The 21,899-nt window shown below is 45.1% G+C and overlaps 1 protein-coding gene and 1 pseudogene across 5 annotated transcripts; one reads left to right on the top strand and one right to left on the bottom strand.

Annotated features, from left to right (window-relative positions):
• Window positions 1-1,665: 1,665 nt before the first annotated feature.
• On the bottom strand, window positions 1,666-20,895 carry LOC116584032 (mitochondrial ornithine transporter 1-like). Of its 5 annotated transcripts, none has more exons than XM_032332019.1 (3): window positions 20,735-20,895; window positions 17,153-17,277; window positions 1,666-1,877 (listed from the first exon to the last, which is right to left on the bottom strand). In XM_032332019.1, exons 2-3 carry the CDS (start codon window positions 17,205-17,207, stop codon window positions 1,681-1,683), a joined length of 252 nt encoding a protein of 83 aa, XP_032187910.1. In that variant the 5' UTR covers window positions 17,208-17,277; window positions 20,735-20,895; the 3' UTR covers window positions 1,666-1,680. The 5 variants fall into 5 exon arrangements, 4 of the variants coding, with proteins under 4 accessions (XP_032187910.1, XP_032187907.1, XP_032187908.1 ...); XM_032332016.1 differs by lacking the exon at window positions 20,735-20,895 and adding an exon at window positions 20,166-20,664; XM_032332017.1 differs by lacking the exon at window positions 20,735-20,895 and adding an exon at window positions 19,426-20,086.
• On the top strand, window positions 8,161-9,229 carry LOC116584031 (annotated as a pseudogene).
• Window positions 20,896-21,899: the final 1,004 nt, after the last annotated feature.

Raw genomic sequence — 21,899 nt, 5'->3', positions numbered from 1 at the left:
TTAGTACCCCATGTGGACAAAGGTCAAAGGAGAACTCTACTCGGGGTGGCCTTCAAGCCAAGGACATGCAAATATTTACGGTATCATTGCTGAAATTCACGGCAGGCTCTTCCAAGCAGTGCCTTTCCTTTCATTGCCTCTACTAGAGTCCCGACTCTGGTCTTACGGCAAGAGTTCTGGACGGGGACTCGGAAGACACAGCTCTGGGTCCTGTGCTCAGTTATGAGCTCAAGTAATAGGATCCTAAGCCAGTATCTGCAAGTCGGGAGTCCCCAGCTTTAAAACAGAACGGCAGGGAGAGCTCTGCTGCTCTCACAGATCATGAGGAGGGATGAACAAAACAGGACAGGTGTGGGTGCCCCAGCTCCATCAACTCTAAGGTGGCCATTCCCTGCCAGGTAATAAGCAAACACTGTTGTGTGGGATGAAGACGCAGCTCCCTCCTGCCTCACCAGGACTGGAGAGGGGGGTACGGGGTGAGACCACATGAAACAGAATGGTTTCTTGGCTGTAGGACTTCCTCCAGGACCTCATGTGGCTGCTTCCTACCTCCATCTTCAACATAAGGCATCCTCCTCTGGGAAAGTCGCAGGGGACCTAAACGTCCCATCTTGTCCCAGAGAAAGTGTCCCCCTCTAGCAGGAAGAGTGACAGTCGCTACAGTGTTCTTTCTGTCAGTCTCTAGCATGAGATCCCACACTCTCCTGGTTTCTCTCCTGCTTATTTATTTACTTCCTCCTCCTCTTCATGACCCCTTCTGTGCTGGAAGGTCCTGGAATCCATGTGCACAGCCCTCTATAGATGCTATCTCCCTGGGTGATTCCACCCAGTCCCAAGCTTTTAAAAAACATGTTCCATCCATGAAGACAAAACTCCTGCGAACAAAAGGGCACATCTTTGAGATCACTAGGTGTCTCCAGAGAACACTTCTGTACAGAAGGGGCCTACAGTCGGGTGGGACCGGAGTTGCAAATGGGTTTCCAATTCCTACCGAAACAACCCATACAGCTATCTGCCCAACCATGAACCTGATACAAGTTTCAATGATTTAAAATAAATCAATGTTCAAAAAAGGGAGGGCTACACATCCTGGTGGTTTCTGAATCCTCTATGGTCTCTGTGTAAATAAATATGCAAGGGAGGACGCGGCACAAGCTGAAGTCCGATGTTTGGGCAGACTTGGCCAAAGAGTCAGTCCATCCGCATCTTCACAGATGCTTCCAGCTCCTCCTAAATTTCCAAGTTGCTCTCCAGCCTGTCTGGCTCAGGCAGCTTCTTCCAGTCCTCTGCACTGTGATGAAGGGGAACCCAAAGCTCGGCTCACAAGTTGCACCTGTGGCTCCCGTCTAGCCCTGGTGCCCACAAGAGAAGCAGTACCACCAGGGCATCTGAAAAGCATCTTCCTGAAGAACACCAGCACGTAAGGGCACCTCCTTATTCACGGTGCATTACTGACAAGGCTTCTGCAAGTTTTACATGACAACTTCACAATCAGAAACAGTGTGGTTATTTTAAAAAAAGAAATACTCTTCCCATAAGGTATCATAAAAATTTTGACTGGGCAACAACATTGTCTTTCTAAACAAAGGAAGAATGTGTTAGTGCCCACAACTCACCTCAGCCTGGCCTGCTTCTCCAATCCAACCACTTTTCGCACCACCTGTTGGCAGAAGCCGTAGCTCATGAAGAGGACCGAGTTCTCGCGGCGATGTTGGCGATCAGTGCTGGGCTCGTCCCCTTGTAGAAGCCGCGGAAGCCCACCTGGGAGTAAGTCTTCAGGCAGCAGTCGGTGAGGCCCCGGTACAGGTCAGGGAATGTCTGCATCTTCACTTTCAAGGTGTCAAAGGGCTGCCCGGTCAGTACACATGCTGTGCCCCCTAAAACCAGGACAAAAGTCTCCTCCAGCACCCATCTTGTTTTGGAATGCAGCCGCAAACACCCACAGAAATTTAGAGAGAGATAAGCACCCTACCCCAGGGCTTTCTTCTGTCACAGTTCACTCCAACCTCTCTTCCCCCCCCCCCCACCGGCAACAAAACCTCCAAGCCCAGTTCAGTTAACAACAAAGGGTCCCCACTGTGCCCGGCACCCAGCTCCAGCTCTGAAGGAACCCACCCTCGGTGGGAGAGACAGGCACGTGTTCAACAGTCAAGACCACAGGGCGCACGAGGGTGGCATGTGTGCGGAGGGGTCAGCAATGGGGTCAGATGGACTTGGTCCCGAAGGCCGGCTCTGCTGTGAGAGTCTGGACAAGCGATATTAACTTCGGAGCCTTGGCTCCCCATCCAGTTTGCACGAGGATTACAGATAAATGGACGAGAAGGCTGAAGATAACAGCTGCTGCGGGAACGGCTCATGAAGAACAGTCCCTCTGCTGCGTGCAGTCGTAGCAAGGGAGGGAGAAGTCTGGCAGGAGGGACTCACCCCTCTCTGCCTAATCCCCCGCAGCACAGATGACTATCAGAAAAACAGGGAAAGAGGCAACAGAGAAAGATGACAGAGAGTCTGGCTAATCCCTAAAGAGCTAAAATTGGACCACACGGAAAATCTTCATCTGGATTCTACCAACTAATGATTCGTATTCGAAGGGAGAATGCACTGAATCCTACCGTGCTTAGCATCAATCATGTATTTTTACACTTTTATATTGTAAGAGTTTAGAAAACAGCAAAATCTAAATTGCTGTAGAGGACCTCAATAAAAAAGTCTGAAGGTAAGGAAAAGAATGAACTCTAGCCACGCCACCCTGTCTTAAGCCCGGACCCTGGCCTAGGTCAGCATTTGGAAAATGCCACTCGTTAATGCTTCTACGTTTCCTGGGCCTCAGAGATCCCTGCATCTCAGATGTCCACTGTTTGTGTCAGGAAACCTAACTATTGGATTAGGTATGTATGTATGTATGTATGTATGTATGTATAAGAGATTGTATTTATTTATTTGACAGAGAGAGATTACAAGTAGGCAGAGAGGCAGGCAGAGAGAAAGAGGGAGAAGCAGGTTCCCCACTGAGCAGAGAGCCCGATGCGGGACTTGATCCCAGGACCCTGAGACCATGACCTGAGCCAAAAGCAGAGGCTGAACCCACTGAGCCACTCAGGCGCCCCTGGATTAGGTTTTTAAAGCGTCATCAAAATTGAAAAGAAGGCGGGGTCCCTGGATGGCTCAGTCAGTCAAGTATCAGACTCTTGATTTGGGCTCAGGTCCTGATCTCCGGGTTGTAAGACTGAGCCCAGCGTTGGGCTCAGTGCTCCGCATGGGGTCTGCTTATCCTTCCCCCACCACAAGACCTTTTTTTTAAAAAAATTGAAGAGAAGGCTTACATAAATACTTTATGTAATTTTATGCGATTTCATAACTGACATTACATAGTTACTCTGACTGAATTGTGCAAAGTAGAGACAGGAGAGGGGCTGTTTTGAATAACTCCCACGAATTACTGGCAGATAAACATGTTCAAGGAGTCTGAAAACTGTGAGCTCTTCTTTTAAGCAACTGCAAGTATATCTCGGATCCTATCCCTACATTCTTCTAGGAGAGTAATGATCCATTTCCACTCTGTCTTGCCAAATTATCTTCAGTTCTGAATTAGTAGAACATTATTCAATAAGATGCTACTACAATTGTAGTTATTCTCTCTCAGGTACTTCTAGGAATAAAATAGGACCCTAAGTGTATAAAAATAATTATTCCAAAAGAAGAGGTGAATGTCAGCATTTTTAAAGAGGGTACATAATTTAGGTAACCTAGACGCAGATAAACTGAATAAACCACTTCATTCAGAGTGCTGCAATATTCACTGGAACCTTTCCATAGTTTAACTCAATCATCTTCAACAGTTCCGACATCACAGGCTGCTAATACACGGACTTGTTGCATATCTGTAACAGTTACATTTCCAACAGTGAGAAGGTAGGAGGCTAGTGCACGCTCAAACGCTAACTACAATTCCCTCCTCTCATCTATGGAGGTAACAGACTCCCATGTAATTTACCACAAACGATACTGTCCAGGCCCCCCTTAAGTGCGTGATGACGATTTGGAACACCTGCACCAGCCACTGAGCCCTAGCAGGTCCTCAGATACCCACCAAGTATCCCAGAAGCTATGAATAACTTAGAGGAGTATTTCTCCACTTGCTCAAAGCATAGACCTCTGATCATCTCATTCTCCTTGACTGAAAAATGGACATAGTTCTGCATTCTTTCATTGGTGTCCCAAAAGGCCCTGCAGGAGAGGGGCTCAGACCATGGTGCACTCTATACTTTAACAGGGCCAGTGTTGTGGGTTTTCTATGCTTAAAATAGTTGAGTCAGCAAATAACAAGGTGGTAAGGAAATCTAACCTGGCAGGGATGGCGTCGGTGGTGAAAATGGGGATGACCAAGCAGCAGACCCTTCACCAGAAGGTCCAGGACCACCTTGTCCACCCATGCAAAAATGGAGAACCTCAAACTCAAAGGAGGCACTTGATAAGTGTTCTGTTTAACTGCACAGGGAGGCATATCATTTTCAAAATGTTCCAATCGTAAAAGGCCCAAGATGGATGAAATGCTCCAATCAAAAGATAAAGGGATGGGGGGCTCTGTCAGTAGAAAATGCAACCCTTGATATAGGGCTCATGAGTTCAAGCCCCACATTGAACATGGCATTTACAAGACAGAGAGAAAGAGAGAGAAAGAGAAAGAGAAACTAAGAAAGAAGGAGAAAGAGAGAGAGAGAAAGAGAAAGGAGGGAAGGAAGGAAAGGAAATGGAAAAAGAAAGGACAGAGTGACTGGATTAAAAAAGAAAGAAAAAAAAAGAAAGAAAAAGCAAAATCTATCTATATGCTGCCTACAAGAGACTCCCTTCAGACCTAAACTCACATACACTGAAAATGAAGGGCTGGAAAAACATTTAACATGCAAAGGGGAAAAAAAAACAAGCTGCAGTGGCAATACTTACATAACATAGACTGTAGAACACTGTAACAAGAGACAAAGAAGAGCACTACATAATGATAAAGGGATCAATCCAACCAGAAAACAAGAGGATGTTACAAATAGATTAACAGACACAAAGGGATAAATTGACAGTAATTACAGTAGGGGACTTTAATACCCTGTATACATCAGTAGGTCACCCAGACAGAAAATTAACAAGGAAAACAGTGGCTTTGAACAACACTTTAGACCAGATGAACATAACAGATACATATAGAACATTCCACCCAGAAACAGAATACACATTCATGTCAAATGCACATGGAACGTTCTCCAGAATATATCACATGTTAGGCCACAAAATAAATCTCATTTGATATAAGAAGACTGAAATCATATCAAGCTTCTTTTTTTACCACAAGGTATGAAACTAGAAATCAATCACAAGATTAAAAAAAAAAAAGCCTTAAAGAACATAAATACATGGAATTTAAATAAGATGGTACTAAACACGGAATGGGTAAACCAAGAAATCAAAGGGGAAATGAAAAAAATGCATGGAGACAAATGAAAATGAAAACGCAACGGCCCAAAGTCTTGGAGATGTAGCTAAAGTAGTTCTAGAAGGAAAATTTATAGCAATATAGGCCTAACTTAAGAAATGAGAAAAATCTCAATTTCATATACTGAAAAGAGGTAGAAGAACAAGCAAAGTCCAAAAATAGAAGGATATAAGATCAGAACAGACATACGAAAGACAAAAAACCATAAAAGATTTTTAAAAATAACAGAAAACAGACATCACAAAAGTACAAAGTATATCCTTCTCCTGCTGGAGGATATACCTTAGCAATCTAGGGTGACTATAAACACATACACACAATGTAGATTATCTTTCTCCCACATCAAAAGAGTTAATAAAGAAAGATCCAGAGATAGAGGAGAGATCCAGAAGCTCCAATATCCATTTGACAGGAATTCCAGGAAAATATAATAAAGGGAATGGATCAGAGGAAATCACAAGTAGAAAATTTTAACAGAGAGGCAGCTGGATAGCTCAGGTCATGATCACAGGGTCTTGGGTCGAGTCCCTCATTGGGCTCCCTGCTCAGTGGGGAGACTGCTTCTCCCTCTCCCTCTGTCTGCTGATCCCCCTGCTTATGCTCAGTAAATAGATAAAATCTAAAGGAAAAAAAAAGGAAAAGGAAAAATTTGAACAGACCAATTACTAGTAATGACACTGAATCAGTAATCAAAAAACAAACAAAACAAAAACCTCCCAACAAAAAAATTGGACTAGATGGATTCACAGGTGAATTCTATCAAACACAAAGGAAAGTTAATACCTATCCTTCAAACACCATTCCAAAAAAATAGAAAACTTCCAAATTCATTCTAGGAGGCCAGCACTATTCTGACCTCAAAAGCAAAGGTAGTACAAAAAAAATTACAAGCTAACATCTCTGATGAACACAGTTGCAAAAATCCCCCTCAATAAAATAACAGCGAATGGCATTCAACAGTACAGGAAAAAAAAAAATCCTTCAGCAAGATCAAGCAGGCTTTATTCCAGGGATGCAAGGGTGGTTTCAATATTCTGAAATTGATCAGTGGAATGCACCAATTAGCAAGAGGACAAAAGCCATATGATCATCTCAAATACAGAGAAGCATCTGACAAAGTACACCATGAAATGGATGGATTTCAGCAGAGCAGATTTAGAGGGAACACACCTCAGCATAATAAACCCACAGCTAACATCACACTCAATGGGGGAAAAGCTGACAGTTCTCCCTCTATGATTAGAGACAAGACAGAGATGTCCATATTCACCACTTATTTAACATGGTACTAGAAGTCCTAGCCACAGCAATCACACGAGAAATACAAGGCATTCAATTGGAAGTTATGCTGTCACTATCTGCACAGGACATGATAGTACATACAGAAAACCTTAGGGACACCTGGGTGGCTCAGCTGGTTAAGCATCCAACTCTTGATATCAGCTCAGGTCTTAACTCTCATGGTCATGAATTCAAGCACCTCATCGTGTACCACAGTGGACATGAAGTCTACTTTAAATAAAGAAAACTTCACAAAAAAGAACTTCACAAAAAGAAGAGTTCACAAAGAACAACAAAACTATTAGAACTGATAAATGAAGAGGGTGTCTGGGTGCCTCAGTCATTAAGCATCTGCCTTCGGCTCAGGTCATGACCCCAGGGTCCTGGGATCCGGACCCATATCAAGCTCTCTGCTCTGCAGGGAAGCCTGCTTCCTCCCCTCCCATTCCCCTGCTGTGTTCCCTCTCTTGCCACGTGTCTCTCTCTGTCAAATAAATAAATACTGATAAATGAAGTAATTTGTAGGATACAAAAATATACAAAAATCTGCTGCATTTCTTTTACACTAATTACAAAGTAGCAGAGAACGAAATTAAGAAGACAATCCCACTTATAATTGCAACAACAACAAAAAGACTTATGAATAAACTTAACCAAGGAGGTAAAAAACCTGTTCTCTGCAATCTTATACAGCAATGAGAAAGAGACTGAAGACAGCACAAATGGAACATTGTACCATGATTATGAATGGGAAGAACAAACATTGTTAAAATGTCCATGTTACCCAAAGCAAATCAATGGATTCAATGCAATCCCTACCAAAATACCACCAGCAATTTTCAAAGAACAGACAAATAATCCTAAAATTTGTATGGAAGCACAAATGTTCTTGAGTAGCCAAAGCAATCTCGAGAAAGAACAGCAAAGATGGAGGTATTGCAATCCCAGATTTGTAGATATACTACAAAGTCCTTGGTGCGCACGCGCACATGCGTGCGTGGGTGCATGTGTCCTCAGGCTGGATCCCTTTTTGAGGCACTGAAACACAGCTGTGCTGAAGACCAAATACTGCTCTGCAGATAACTTCCTTGTATTGAAGACCCTCACCGGATGATATGTATCTATAGATGTATATAGATACATATATATATTTTTAAGATTTTTTAGTTTGGGAGAGTTTAGTGGGTGTGAAAAAACAAAATTTACCCTTCAGAAAAATAAAATACTTCTGTTTTGAATACATATCAACAATGTCTTGTGTACAGTCAGTAATTGCCAGACTGGGCATGCCTGGTTGGCTGTCAGAAGAGCATGCAACTCTGGATCCCAGGGTTGTGAGATCGAGCCCTACATTGGGAAAAAAGATTACTTAAAAGTAAAATCTTGAGGAGGCCGAAGGTAGGCTGGCAGATACGTTCGTTAGGTTACTCCTTTCTGCCTGTGGACGCCGCCGAGTAAGCATCGTTAAAGTCTCCCCTCCCACCGCCGTCATGTCTAAGTCAGAGTCTCCCAAAGAGCCTGAACAGCTGCGAAAGCTCTTCATCGGAGGTCTGAGCTTTGAAACAACCGATGAGAGTCTGAGGAGCCATTCTGAGCAATGGGGAACACTTACGGACTGTGTGGTAATGAGAGATCCGAACACCAAGCGCTCCAGAGGCTTTGGGTTTGTCACCTATGCCACTGTGGAGGAGGTGGATGCAGCCATGAATGCAAGGCCACACAAGGTGGATGGAAGAGTTGTGGAACCAAAGAGGGCTGTCTCAAGAGAAGATTCTCAAAGATCTGGTGCCCACTTAACTGTGAAAAAGATTTTTGTTGGTGGCATTAAAGAAGACACTGAAGAACATCATCTAAGAGATTATTTCGAACAGTATGGGAAAATCGAAGTGATTGAGATCATGACTGACTGAGGCAGTGGCAAAAAGAGGGGTTTTGCTTTTGTAACATTTGATGACCATGATTCTGTAGACAAGACTGTCATTCAAAAATACCATACTGTGAATGGCCACAACTGTGAAGTAAGGAAAGCGCTCCCTAAGCAAGAGATGGCTAGTGCTTCATCCAGCCAAAGAGGTCGAAGTGGTTCTGGAAACTTTGGTGGTGGTCGTGGAGGTGGTTTTGGTGGGAATGACAACTTTGGTCGCGGAGGAAACTTCAGTGGTCGAAGTGGCTTTGGTGGCAGTCGAGGTGGTGGTGGATATGGTGGCAGTGGGGATGGCTATAACGGATTTGGTAATGATGGAAGCAACTTCGGAGGTGGCGGAAGCTATAATGATTTTGGCAATTACAACAATCAATCCTCAAATTTTGGACCCATGAAAGGAGGCAATTTTGGAGGCAGAAGCTCTGGCCCTTATGGTGGTGGAGGCCAATACTTCGCCAAACCACGAAACCAAGGTGGCTATGGTGGTTCCAGCAGCAGCAGCAGCTATGGCAGTGGCAGAAGGTTTTAATTACTGCCAGGAAACAAAGCTTAGCAGGAGAGGAGAGCCAGAGAGGTGACAGGGAAGCTACAGGTTACAACAGATTTGTGAACTCAGCCAAGCACAGTGGTGGCAGGGCCTAGCTGCTACAAAGAAGACATGTTTTAGACAATACTCATGTGTATGGGCAAAAAAACTCGAGGACTGTATTTGTGAATAATTGTATAACAGGTTATTTTAGTTTCTGTTCTGTGGAAAGTGTAAAGCATTCCAACAAAGGGTTTTAATGTAGATTTTTTTTTTTTGCACCCATGTTGTTGATTGCTAAATGTAATAGTCTGATCATGACGCTGAATAAATGTGTCTTTTTTTTAAATGTGCTGTGTAAAGTTAGTCTACTCTGAAGCCATCTTGGTATACTACCCCAACAGTGTGAAGTTAGAATTCCTTCAGGGTGAGAAAGGAAGGAAGGAAGGAAGGAATGACTAGACTTTCACAAAGAAATAGGAAAATATCACCATGGGGAAAGAATTCGGTTGACAGAAAATGACCAGAAGATGGCGCACGTATTAGACTGAAAATGCAGAGACAGGTCAGTAGTTATCATGAGGAAGTTTAAAGGCTTGATGGAAAACCTGGACTTAGTGGTTGAAAAGATAAGACAATTTCTTAAAAATGACCTGAAGGAGGGGGGCCTGGGTGACTCAGTTAAGCATCTGCCTTCAGCTCAGGTCATGACCTCAGAGTCCTGGTATCCAAGCCCACATCGGACTCCCTCCTCAGCAGAGAGCCTGCTTCTCTCTCTGTCTCTCTGCCCCTCTTGCCTCTCCCCCCACTGTTTGCACTCACACTTGTGCTCACTCTCTTTTTCAAGTAAATAACTTAAAATCCTTTTTAAAATAGGACCTGAAGGAAATTTTAGAATGAAAAATCCAAAGAATTCTCGTACCAAAAAGGAGTAGTAACAAATAAAAGATATAGTCACATAAAAAACAGGATTAAGAAAACAGGAGCAGCACACTCTAAAATAGTTGAGGATATTGAAAATTTGATTTTTAGAAGAAAAGAAGTAACTAGCAAATTAGATGAAGCTAAATCATACAAGACAAACCAAGGCAAGGAATTGCTCCATGATGGATCACAAAAACACAAAGTCATGGGAAGTGGGGAAGAAGCCATAAGCAATACAGTTGATGGACGCAGAGACAGAGCATCCTACAGAAGTAACAGGAGAGAAGAGAGACATTGCAGAGGATGAACTGGTCAAAGCAAAGATGGGAAAAAAAACCCTCTCAGTTTAAAGAATAAAGCAAATATTCTACAAACCTCCAGAGAAGATGAAGGAGCAAGACTTGCATTGACAGCAGACTTTTCATCAGCAACACTGAATATTAGTAAGCAATGGAGTTAATGTCTTCAACATTCTAAGGGAAAGTGATTTTGAATTTAAATTCTATATCCAGTTAAATGAGCATTTAGGCCTTAAGGGTGGTGAAGGACCTTTTCAGATATGTAAAGCCGCATCAAATTTACCAGCCAGAAATCATTTATGAAAGAATTACTGAAAGATACACTCCCACAAAATGAAAAAAGAAAGGAGGAAGATACAAATTCAAGAAAAAGTAGATAAAACTAGTAAACTCAAAGCATGGAACTGGGGAGGAAACTGGTGATGGCTTGAGGTATTTGTTAAAGAGGTAAAGGTTGCTGAGCCAGAGGAGGTGAAGAACTTAGAGACTCGGGAGGAAGGATCTTCAGAGTGGAAGGAAAAACAATCCCTCGAGAGGAAGACAGCTCAGAGTTAGAAGAGGAGGGAGGAAGGAGGCTTGAAGGCGTGGAAGAAGGGAGAAGAGGTGGCTTTGGAATAATGTGAGGAAAGGATTCCATCTTCCAATGCCATACTGTGGTAAATATGAAGCATGGAGTTGAGGAAATGACCAAAGATGCCTTGGAGATTATTGTAACTAAAGAAGTAGAAGATTCTGAGCCAGAGGAGGAAGAAAGTTCAGGGTCGGAAATGGAAGTAGGTTTATAGGGGGACAAAGGAGAGGACCCTGAAGTAGAACATGTAAAGACTTGCCTTCCAGACTGAGAAAAGAGAGGCCTCCAATGGACTTAAAGAAATTGAAAAAATTATGTGGCTTGGGACTCAGATGAAAATTGGTGAAACCCTGGATGGAACAAAAACTCCAGAACAAAGAGGAAACAGATATGCTCATAAATCAAGGAATTGGGACAGTCTGTCTAACCTTGTGTTTGGCCTCTCCCTCAAAGTCACTAGAGATAAGTTCTGGTAAGCAGAATAGGCATTTATGTACAAATTTGAGTACTCCCATCAGGAATCACCTGACTCCCATCAGGAATCACCATAGTTTGAAGGAAAACAGACACAAAATTCTGCAAACAAAGGTGCCAACACCTAAAGAAACAGATAATATAAGAGAAGAAAATTTTAGAAGAAGTGTATTAATAACTTCAAAGAGATAAAAGAGGAGATTAGAAATATTAAAAATTATCATCCAGATGTCTTGGAAGTAAAGAACTCCATAGATGCTCTGAATAGCAGAAGAGACATACTTGAAGAGACAAGGAATGATCTAGAAGACTGACTTGAAGAATGTTCTAAGGTTACAATGCAAAGGGCCAAAGAGATAATAAAGAAAGATCCAGAGATAGAGGAGAGATCCAGAAGCTCCAATATCCATTTGACAGGAATTCCAGGAAAAGATAATAAAGGGAATGGAGCAGAGGAAATAATTAAGAATGGAAGAAAAGTTCCCAGAGTTAAAGAAAGATTCAAGTCTTTTTTTCTAAGATTTTATTTATTTATGAGAGAGAGAGAGAATGCATGAGAGGGGGGGAGGGTCAGAGGGAGAAGCAGACCACGCTCTGAGCAGGGAGCTGGATGTGGGACTGGATCCCAGGACTCCAGGATCATGACTTGAGCCAAAGGCAGTTGCTTAACCAACTGAGCCACCCAGGTGCCAAGAAAAATTCAAGTCTTGAGACTGTCAGTGCTTACCAAATACTTAGTAAGATTGATGAATAGAGACTCCTAGAAATCTGGGAATTCCAAGGATTAAAAAAAAATCATAAAGTCTTCCAGAAAGAGGAACGTGAACCTACAAAGGAACAAGAATCAGACTGACAGCAGACTTACTGGACACTCTGGATTCTAGAAGTAAATGGGTTAGTAACATAATTTTTCTACAGGGAAAAACGTTTAAACCTAGAATCCTACATCCAGCCAAAGTGGCATTTTATTTTGAAGGTAAAACAAAGACATTTTTTGATATGAAAGAATTCACAGTTTGTTTCTTGCATACCCTCTTTGAAAGAATCACTGGAGGATATACTTTAGCAATCTAGGGTGACTATAAACACATACCCACAATGTAGATTATCTTTCTCCCACATCAAAAAAGGAAAACAGGAAAATAAAATGCCACATTTCTACTCAGGAAGATGAACAGCTAACAGTGCACTTGGGGAATATAGGAAAAGAAGGTTACGGATACTACCTAGATGTTGGTAAAGTTAAAGAGTGTGTTAAAATGAATTTAATCGTTGTAGCTTATGTAGAAGTATAGTTTCTAAACTGCTGGGGATCATCTCTTGGGCTTTTGCCAAAGATCGAGTGTAAACTACTGGGGAGAGAAAGGGAATCCGTCAATAGACAGGAGGAGATGGGGTGAAAGTAACAGAAAAACACAGGAAAAATATGGCAAGAAATGTTAAAACAAGAAAGGCAAAATTTGAGCTCTTATCAAGAGAAAGGTAACTTTATCATTAATATTGATGTGAATCTTGAATCTTTATATTAAACCTTTTCCTTCCAAAAAAAAAAATAAATAAACACTACAAAGCAGTAGTAATCAAAACAGTACAGTATTGCCACAGAAAGAGATACATAGATCAAAAGAACAGAATAGAGGCCCAGAAATAAACTCACACTAAGCACCTGGGTGTCTCAGTTTGTTGGGTGATTGTCTTCAACTCAGATTATGGTCCCGGGGTCCTGGGAGAGAGTCCCATATCAGGCTTCCTCTGTTCTGTGGGGAGCCTGCCTCTCCCTCTGCCTGCCACTCCCCCCTGCTTGTGGTCTCTCTCTCTGTCAAATAAATAAAATCTTAAAAAAAAAAGTTTCAAGGGTGCCTGGGTTGCTCAGTGGGTTAAGCCTCTGCCTTTGGCTCAGGTCATGATCCCAGGGTCCTGGGATCAAGCCCCACATCAGGCTCTCTTCTCAGCGGGGAGTCTGCTTCCCTCTCTCTCTGCCTGCCTGCCTATTTGTGATCTCTGTCAAATAAATAAATAAAAGCTTTAAAAATAAATAAATAAAAAGTACAGAAATAAACCCACAGTTGCAGGGTTAATTAATCCACAACAGAAGCAGCAGCCATATGCAATGGTGGAAAAGACAGTCTCTTCTATAAATGGTATTGGGAAAACTGGACAGTTACATGCAAAAGAAGGAAATTCTTTCCACCATCCACAAAAATAAACTCAGAATGGATTGAAGTCCTAAATGTGAGATCTGAAACCATAAAACTGAACATAAAACAAATATAAAACTGAAGAAAGCATAGGCAGTAAGACTTCTGACACGGGCCTAGCAACGTGTTTCTAGATAGGTCTCCTGAAGTGAAGGAAACAAAAGCAAACTATTGGGACTACACTAAAATAAAACGCTTCTGCAGAGTGAATGAAACCATCAACAAAACAAAAAGACAACCTACTGAATGGGAGGGGATATTTCCAAATGATGCATCAGGAGACGATATTTGCAGATGATGCATCTGACCAGGGGTTAATACTCAAAATATATAAGGAACTTCTGTAAGTCAACACCAAACAACAACAATAACAACAAATACCTAAACATTCTGATTTGAAAATGGGCAGATGACCTGAATAGACACTTTCCAAAGAAGACATCCAAAGGGCCAAGAGAATCATGAATTTTGGCACGAGAGGATAAACGTCAATGGTCTAGGTCACAGTGAGAAGCTAGGCTAGTTAAGGCATACAGCAACCAAGTCAAAGCAGGGGGTGGGTTATAGTTGTCAAAAAATGAGTGTATTTTTCTTTAAAAAAAGAAAAAGAAAGAAAGAAAGAAAGATCGATCGATCCCATTGTATTTTAAAGGGAGACCAAGGTTCCTCATGAAGGAATTTAACTTTTGAGCTCCACACTGTCTCATTTCAACATTATACAGTGACCTATCTTCTTCAAATCCTCCCCCATCCTAGCTGCTTGGAGTTTCTCGAATTTCTCCTACACTAGCAGACAGGCAGTGCCAGCTTCCCAGCATTTTACAGCAGATGAACTGGACCAAAAACCTGCTGGACGGGGGAGGTCTATTTCAAAGAAAAGGAGGGACACGGAAAAGAACATGTGTATACTACACCGAGATCACCTCAGTCCACGATGGCCCAATGTCCCAACCAGACAGCTGGCAGCAGAGGCTTGAGATTAACCTCCACCCCCAGGAGGGCTCTTGCCCATTATGGAGTTTTACAAGACCAGTGCTCTAACCCCTGAGCTACGGAGCCACCATTATGGAGTTTTAAAACAAAGACAACAACAGCACCAGTCAAGGAACCAAGGAATCAACGTCCTAGCCCTGTCTGGACACCGTCTAGCTGCATAATCATGGGCAAATGCACTCGGCCTATCAGGGTGTCCTTTACACTATAGAGTGAGCATCAGATCCAAAGGTCTCTGCAGGCCCTCCTAGCTCCACACTGGGGGACTGCCACCCATCCAAAGTGGGGCTATGGCTTCCCATTTGCATGCCAAGCGCCTCCCAGTAGAAGTTCTCAGGTCACGAACACAAGCCTCCCCTGCCAGCCAAGGAGTCCCTCACCTCTCACCCCTCACCTGCCAGGTCCACCTGGCACGGACCCCTGCCAAGGAGCCTGTTGTCCCCCAAAGCCAGATGCTGCAGGGCCATGCTACATCAGTGATGGGTGACCCAATGAGACCAGGGCAGGAAGAAATCCCAACTACTTATCAGGAGAATTAAAGGCCATATGTAGATGGGCCCAAAACATGGTAATATTTTAGAAAAACATGGCCCAATGCCTTACACACCAGACTCCCAACAATACAACTGCTATCTGTATCTTTAAAATTTACTGTAAAGCACATAAGTCGCACCCAAATACCTGTCCACACAGAAATGCCTTTCCAGGAAAAAAAAAATTCCATCACAACAGATTCTACGTCTTTGGCAGACTCACTGACAGACACTTAATTCCAAAAGCTGAGAATCTCTCCTGTGGTTAAATACCACCCTACGGTAAAGACAAAAACTGAGCCCAGAGCATTCGCAGGACCGTTAAGAGGGTGCCAGAGGCAGGCAAATGGGTCCACCGTTCCCATGGTCAGAGTCATCCCAATGTGGCCTGGGGGTTGGCATGGGGGTGGGAGCGGTGCATGGGGCCATTGGTTGGTGCATGGGGTTACCAGCTGCAGCTGGTATGGGACTGACCCAAGGCCTTCAGCAGGCAAGAAGCCAATGGACACCTAGGCCACGCTTAGTTTCCCCTCCTCCTGGGCCAGGACACTCCTGTGGTCTCTAAACTGGGAGCTGGTGCCTGTACTTCTTATCAGTCTGTAATGCACTGTCTATAGCCTTTCTCAATTAGCCTACCTCCATACCTTTGGTTCAGGAGAAAATACTTTATTCTCTGAACTCTAACTTCTTTTTCACAGTTAAGGGAATGATGGGATGACGAGGGTGGCCCTTGGCTGCACCTGATCTGTTGACCTGGGAGGTCCCACTGGATAAGAGGACAACAGGCGACTCACCCCTCTGGCCTCTCCACTCCCAGGAGCTGAGGCCCTTATAAGAGTCAGTGTAAGAACCTGGCAGTTCACAGACCTGTACCCCTGGGGCTGATAATGCATTATATGTTAATTAAAAAAATTTTTTTTCTTCTTAAAAGAGGGAATCAGTGGGGGTGCCTGGGTGGCTCAGTGGGTTAAGCCGCTGCCTTTGGCTCAGGTCATGATCTCAGGGTCCTGGGATCGAGTACCGCATCGGGCTGTCTGCTCAGCAGGGAGCCTGCTTCCCTCTCTCTCTCTCTACCTGCCTCTCCATTTACTTGTGATTTCTCTCTCTCAAATAAATAAAAATAAAACTTTTAAAAAAAAAAAAGAGGGAATCAGTGTAAGGGGCAAGGGTAAACCAGGGGTTTCATCTGGGAAATAGGAGCATCCCAGCACTCCTCTGGCGCTAAAATAACACAGGAACCTAGAGAACCAAGTCACCAGGGACACACTTCTGATTACTGCCCTCAGGCGGAGTAAAGGTAATATATCTAAAGACTGGCCTGTGTGTTGCAAGCGCTGCCCAGGAGGATTTACCTATGCCTTTTGAGGCCTCAGTCTGCCCTGGGGCTCAACCCCTGACCAGCCCACTCTTCCCTGGCAAATCCTAGGGCCTGTCTTTTCCTTTTAGGGCTTTAGAAACCATCAAAAATCAGCCTGAGTTACCAAAGACATTTCTAAAGAGTGTCCTCCTTTCTTTCCTTGGCAGCAATAAGGACAGTAAGTAGGACTTCCCTGGACAGACGGCATAGTAGGATTCTGGACTACAAGGGCTCTGAAGATTGCCAGGCTTAGTGTGAAATCCCACGTCACCTGCACATGCCAGCTGTGTGACAATGGACAAAGGACTTCAACTCTGAGCTGTGAGGTTTTCCAGCTGTGAACTGAGGACATTCCCACCCTGCACCCACACTCAGAGTTTTATTGTAAGGGAACTGCTCTACCTTCTGCCGTTCTTAGAAGACGATATTACTGTTCGATTACATGGATTCCCTCCATTACATGGATTCCCTCCAAGGAGAAAGCATGTTCCTTCTGGGAGTGACGAAAGCAGTATTTTCACCACGCCTTCATTGGATCCCACTTGTAGCAGGTACTCCAAGACTAGAGGATGGGTTTCCCCTGGAATTACCTGCAGCCCCCGCTGTGAGGTCAATGGCAGCTTGGATGGCAGGACTGGACTTCATGTTGGCACACTCCTCTGCTGGTCTCTGTGGAAGGCAACTCTCCGCAGCTTATGACGGGTGTCTCATATCCCTGAAAGGAGACCAGAGCTCACCATCAGTGAAGCCTCTGCAGCCTTTCTCTAGAACTGCTGCCTGGTTACTGGGACGTCAACCTCTGGGAGCTGGGAGATCAGTTCTCCCTTTTGCAAAAAAAGAAAAAAAAAAGAAAGAAAAAAAAGAAAGAAAGAAAGGAAGGAAGAAAAAGGCAGTGAGGGTATCAGTGCAGCTTAGCAATTGGCCTGCCTTCTACTCGCCCACCATCTTCCCATGAAAAACTCGCAAGTCAAAACCCTTCCGTGAGTTATCAGAGCTCTAGCCACTCATAGGGAGCATTTCAACCAACCCTTCTGAAAATCTTACAAGTGAATGCCAAATAAGCCATAACAAACTAGTTTTTCAGAGGCCTAAGTGGAACTGTCAGGAAACTAAGCTCAGTTCTAAATTCAGACAGCAGCCTGAGTTGAGTCCCTCTCAGGAGTCACACATCAGTACGTCTGGAAAGTAATGGCTTAGGCGTTCTGCTAAGTGACATATGCGTGGGTCTCAATTCCTGATCATCCACGAGCAGGATGAGCCCTCGGGCCCCTTAAGCTGGAGGTCCCCCCATATCAAAGGTGAATAATAGAATTATTATCATAATATAAAGGCAATCAAAATAGCCACAAGGGACAGCTGTTCTTAGAACTACGGAGCACAGCACCAAGCATTAGTCACGGTCATCAAAGGCCTCTTCAGACCTTCTCAACCATAACCATGTACACAGAACACCTGGGAACCTTGTTAAAATACAGATTCTGATGTGCTAGGCCTCAGGTGGGACCAGAAACCTTGCCAGTCACTACAAACTCCCAGATGAGGCTGATAATGACTGGCCACCAATCACATTTTGAGAAGCAACACTGTGTCCTAAATTTGTTTGATAAGAATCACTGGGGCACCAGTAGAATATTCAGATAACCAGGCCTCTCTCCTACTTTCAGCATGTTTGGGCTAGAGCTTAAAAAGTTTGGGAAAACTAGAGTCTACTCCTCAACTGTCAAGACAAAAATCAACTATCACAGAGAAATGGACTTTAAAAATACAGATTTTTATAAAAAAGGAAAGGTGGCTCATTAACACATAATAATCTGATAACCAATTCAGCAACCTATTCTGTGTGGTTTTCAAACTAAGTAAGTGACTTATCCGTCAATACCAAAGAACAATTTTTATTTATCATGCTAAAGACCTCTGTGCTCCCACCAGGCCACCTCTTGGGAGGGTGGTCGGCCAGCTGGGTTATTAATGAATGCCAACGTGGACCTAAACATCAGCGGAAAATCATTTTATCCACTAAGAAGTCTTTTTTAACCACTTGACGCCTGCTGTGAATGATCAGACACCAAGAATCTTGCTTCTTTGCAAAAAAAAAAAAAAAAGTAAAACCAGCAACCACAAAAGTATAGTACTGGACTTGAAAAAACAACTAAGTGAAACAGACAAGACATGCATTTTATGTTATTGATAGGACAGGAGAGGCAGTATCAGTAACTACAGTTGACGAGGTTGTGGCCATCCTGTACCTAGAGAAGGCTATGAGGGTCCTAATCCAATCTCTTCCTTTTCCAGATGGAAAACTGAGGCCACATAGCAAGAGCTTTTCCAAGGTCATACAAGTAGTCAGAGGACTCAAGTCTTGCCTTTTGGGTCTGTGCCTACCGAGCAATACTTAATTCCAGAGTATTCCAACCTGACCAAAAAGAAAAGCAAAAAACAAGCACCGAACCCTGCATTTTAGAGGGAAAATGGAGGCAAGTGGGGAGAGTCACACAGGGCCTAACCCATGTGGCTTCTCCGTCGGTTGAATTCTTGGGGTGCCAACATTTCTTAGTTTATAAGAAAGGCACAGATCCCACTATGTGTCATCGCTGTGAATTTAACCCCCTCCGGTAAGTCAAACTTAAACGCATCAAATCCCACAAGTAAGGACTCAAGAGAATTACTAAAATACTAAATAAACAGTGATGGGAACTAACAAGATTAAGTCAGCAACTAACTCACATTATTGTGTGGTTTAAGAAGGCGGCTTCAAGAAGTCTGGAAAAATACATTCGGCTTGGGGGAGGCAAGACTGGTCAGCAAACCTTAAAACTCAGTCTTGAGCCAGTTGAAAAGCTGAATCCTTTTCGCGCCCCTTTACCTCTCCTGCAAGCACACGTGGGTCCGACTCCAGGAGAGACAAACAACATAGCCAGCTGCACAGCCTTCTTAAGTTCCCAGGAGAAATGAGTCTCTCGCCTGGGAGAACGCTCTGAGGCCGCCTGCTCCACCAGGTAACACCAAGAACGAGAAGACTGCAGCACAGGCTCAAGCCGACCCGGCTGCCCTCCCGCCCAGGACTAGAGCCGGACCCAAGGCGCTGCGATGCCGGCCCGTCTGCCCGCTAACACGCCGGCCAGGCAATCGCGCTCCGAGGCTCCTGATCCCGGGGGCACAGGACCCGCGAGGGAGACTGCTTCCCACTTTCTCGTCCTCGGACTCCAGCCCAACAACCTGCAAGAGTCTCTCATTCATAACCGCCCCCACTCGGGCCCGGGCACCGGCGGCGCGGTGCCCAGAGGCCTGATGACTCTCCGCGGGGCAAAGAGGACACCCTTCCCGGCAGGTGACTCTACGGAAAGGAGGCCGCGGAGCCCCGTAGTGTCCGGCGAGCCCCGGCCCTCGGCGCCCGTAACGACCTGGGCGCGGGGACGGCGCGAGCCCCGGCCCTCGGCGCCCGTAACGACCTGGGCGCGTGGACGGCGCGCGGGCCGCGGACCCCAGAAGCCCGCCGGCTGCCCGGGAAGGTCGCGCCGCGCCGCCCCGCCCCGCCGCGTAGGCCCGCTCGCGCCCCGCTCCCTCCCGCCGCCCCCGGAGCGGCTGTTGTGGGGCTGCGCTCACCGCCAGGACAGTTGGCCGCGCGTGCTGCTCGGGCTCCGCCGCCGGCTCGCCGCTCTGCCTCCGCCGCCGGGGCAGCCGCTTAACACCCACGTCCGCCGCGGGCGGGCTCTCCGCCCCGCCCTCCCGCGGGGGAGCGCAAAGGGCGGTGGCCCCCGGGGCCCGGAGCTCCCCTGCGGCTGGGGGCTGGCAGCGCGGGGCCGGCGCGGGGAAGCGGAAGTCCGCGGCTTAGGCGGCGCACTCGGCCCCGCGCAGGTCACGGGACCCCCGGCCCGCGCGCCCGCGAGCTGGAGGACCTGGAGGACAGGGAGCCCGGGCCCCCAGAGTTGCTTCCCTTCGTCCAGGTTCCCGGAGGACTCCGGAGAGGCTCGACCCCAGCTGGAACTCAGGGCGGGGGTTGGGGGTGTTGGAAGGACCTGCTGAAGTCTTTGGGCTGGTGAACCGTGCTGGGACTCAAGGTCTCTATTTTACATTTGGCTACAGAAGTACGGGAGACGTGGTGATGAAAAATATATTCGCTTATTGCCAGGAAAAAAAAAACCCACAAAACAAACGTTCCCTATTTTGCCTACCTCAAGGAAATCCATCCTCGCCTAGGACATTGGAGAAGGTCCCACCCACCGATGAAAACTGGCTCTAAATCGGGCTTCTCTGATCTTTCAGTTCCTAATGAGTTATAGGCTGCCTCTGTGGCTCTCTGGCATTTTATTAAAAAGCACTATTCAAAGAATCTTGTATACGGACAGTAAAGGAATTTTCTCCAGTTCGCTAAGACAGAGAGCTAACACCCACTCAACTGGAAAGCTCTGAGTCTGTTACTGACAGCTAGCTGCTCCATATAACTCAGTCGTGGCCTTCGGATTTCTTTGGCTCAGTCTTCATGCATTTATTTCATTTTCTATACTGCATTTTCTTCCTTAAACGGTGCTATCTTTTCCTTTTACAATTTGTTTTTGCCCTGTTTGATTGCGGTGTTGGATGACTGACAATATCACTTAAGTGATGGGGGGAGGGGAGACTTAAATATCCCCCGTGACTTGTGTTAGTGCAAGTGCTTAACTTGAAGGTACAACTGAACAGACTTTCCAGAGGTAGGAGGCGCTATGAAGGCATCAGAGCTCCTGATAAATGGGGGCACTCAGAAAAACAGCACAAACTGACTTTTCACAAAACCAGCACTTTATTTTTTTAAAAGATTTTATTTATTTATTTGACACAGCGAGAGAGATCACAAGTAGGCAGAGAGGCGGGGGGTGGGGGTGGAGGGAACAGGCTCCCTGCTGAGCGGAGAGCTGGATGTGGGACTCTATCCCAGGACCCTGAGACCATGACCTGAGCCAAAGGCAGAAGCTTAACCCACTGAGCCACCCAGGTTCCCAAAATCAGCACTTTAGAAGTCAAATTTCTGAAACTCAATTACAGAAACAAGCCAGGGAGTTTGAAATACTTGCCCAAGGTGACTTGTGACCTAACTGGTGGGAAGCAGACTCAGGAGCAAAATCTACTATTACAACATTCTAGAGGACTCAAGGACTTTCAGTATCCCCTGGTCCAGTGGTTTTAGCAAGCTAGAAACTTGAGACTCAAAGGAAACCTTATTAAGGACAGAGCCAGTCTGTGGGTACAGACTGGAAAGAGCACAGGAGTTGGAGCCAGGATGCTTGTGTAAAAATCTGGGTGACCTTTAGTGAACCATTTAAACTTTTCAAACCCCAGCCTTCACGCAACTGCATCACA

The sequence above is a fragment of the Mustela erminea genome, unplaced genomic scaffold (assembly GCF_009829155.1).
Source record: "Mustela erminea isolate mMusErm1 unplaced genomic scaffold, mMusErm1.Pri scaffold_61_arrow_ctg1, whole genome shotgun sequence".
Taxonomy (NCBI): domain Eukaryota; kingdom Metazoa; phylum Chordata; class Mammalia; order Carnivora; family Mustelidae; genus Mustela; species Mustela erminea.
This window is presented reverse-complemented; position numbering and strand designations above follow the sequence as displayed.

Coding starts and splice junctions, on each gene's coding strand:
- LOC116584032 (XM_032332019.1), bottom strand. CDS start 17,207: ATGAAGTCCAGTCCTGCCATCCAAGCTGCCATTGACCTCACAGCGGGG. Junction 1,878..17,152: donor CCTCACAGCGGGGGCTGCAG/GTAATTCCAGGG, acceptor TCCTGGTTTTAG/GGGGCACAGCATGTGTACTG.